The sequence below is a fragment of the Monopterus albus genome, unplaced genomic scaffold, assembly GCF_001952655.1.
Source record: "Monopterus albus unplaced genomic scaffold, M_albus_1.0 scaffold58.1, whole genome shotgun sequence".
Lineage (NCBI taxonomy): Eukaryota > Metazoa > Chordata > Actinopteri > Synbranchiformes > Synbranchidae > Monopterus > Monopterus albus.
Genome location: NW_018127938.1, coordinates 1,063,992 through 1,065,616, shown reverse-complemented (window position 1 = coordinate 1,065,616; position 1,625 = coordinate 1,063,992). Strand labels below are relative to the sequence as shown.

General features: G+C 39.5%; 1 protein-coding gene across 7 annotated transcripts in view; it reads right to left on the bottom strand.

Moving 5' to 3' along the window:
- lrp8 (low density lipoprotein receptor-related protein 8, apolipoprotein e receptor) overlaps positions 1 to 1,625 on the bottom strand; it is a 145,164-nt gene that overhangs the window by 44,752 nt on the left and 98,787 nt on the right. For all 7 annotated transcript variants that reach the window (XM_020602735.1, XM_020602736.1, XM_020602737.1 and 4 more), the window contains exon 6: positions 456 to 578. In XM_020602735.1, the coding sequence (XP_020458391.1) occupies positions 456 to 578 (123 nt within the window). The remainder of the gene's footprint in view (positions 1 to 455; positions 579 to 1,625) is intronic.

Here is a 1,625-nt window from a genome sequence, read left to right as displayed (position 1 = left end):
TATGACAGGTTTGTCCTACAGGAGAGCCAGGGGCAGCAGAGCACCCGTGAAAGAGACAACTGCTCTCCTGAAAGCAATAGAAATTTTAATATGATAGAAGAGGGAGCAGATACTGTAACAAAGGTGATATTCAGTGTCTGTTAGTGCATATAGCAACTTAATTGATGGGAATTTGTGTGCTGCTGTCTTGTGCATGCCACAGAATAGGTGCGATTAAGATAAAAAAAACAAACTAATTCCTTGATGCAGCCATCTGTGTTTCTTTCTAGTATAGCACATGTGATTCCTGTTAAAAGTATTAAAGTAATAGGCTAGTTGGGAACATTTTCAATCAAGCAAAACAAGCTGATGATTTGCAAACAGAAATTAAATTTGTAGGGGCTGCATCACCATGTGGAATTTTACTACAATTTTTAGATGAAAAGCCAGTTTTTCACATTTCATCGGACACTTACGGTTAACGCAGCCGGCTTCATCACTGTAATCAGGACAGTCATGAACTTTATTACACTGCTTGGTGCCGTGGATACAGGAACCATCGCCGCACTGGAACTCATCAGGCTGACATGTAAGCAATGCTGAGAGACACACATTTAAATTAGATGCATTGCTACACTATTTTTACAGTGAAAATCCAGTGCCATCTATTGATCTCATCTGTGAGAAGATACAAAGTTAGAGGCTCAAAAACACAGAAAACAGAGCATTTTCAAAAGTATACACATTCATATTCAGCCCATCAACTCCGTTCCTCTATTGTATTCCAATCCTACAGTAATCAATCACACACAACTCTTACCATCACCGAATAAAGCTCCAGCATAAATGAAAACCAAGCAGGTATTCATTCACTGTCTGAGGAAAACCCACATCCAGTGACCTACTGAGGATGTGTGTATGTGCGATTATGTATAGGCATTTGTTTGTTCTTGCTGTAACGGCAGAGGGCAGGTTTATTTAACTCATTTGTCTTTTTAACTGGCTGTTTAATTATTCATGTGTTGTGTTTTGGACTGGCTCTGCCAAGGGAATGAAGGCAGACATGATCAATGGCTGTGCAGGCCACAAAAAATGCATGACACACAGTCACTGTATCAGGAAAAACAGCATAAAATACAGCTGCACACAATGTTTCCAACCAAGCGAGCACGCCCACAAATTTACACATGAACTGTAAGCGAAGAGACGCATCAAATGACCAAAACTGAATGCATGTCTGCAGAAAGACGATCACATTTACACAAACACTCAGGCAAGCTGACTCAGACTTTTACTGCTTAAATAAAAAAATAAAATTCAGCAAAGTGTGGAAGACCTAATCCTGTGCCATCACAAAATGTGCTGAGTCTTTCAGCCAAATGATTGGGATCTAAGCTCAGTTAATTATGATAAATCCCCAGGACAAATAGTAATAATAATGGATTGCCATCTGCAGAAATGTTGGCAGGAGGGAATTGAGAGAACCGACGAGAGATACAATTTGACCATTCCTCATTTACATTAACCTCCTGTCACCGTTCTGACACTCACTTGTCTCAGCATGTCCAGGAAATAACAGAAGATTATAAAAATAAAAATGATTGAGTTTTCTTTCCATTTCTTTACAACACCCATGCAGCACTTCT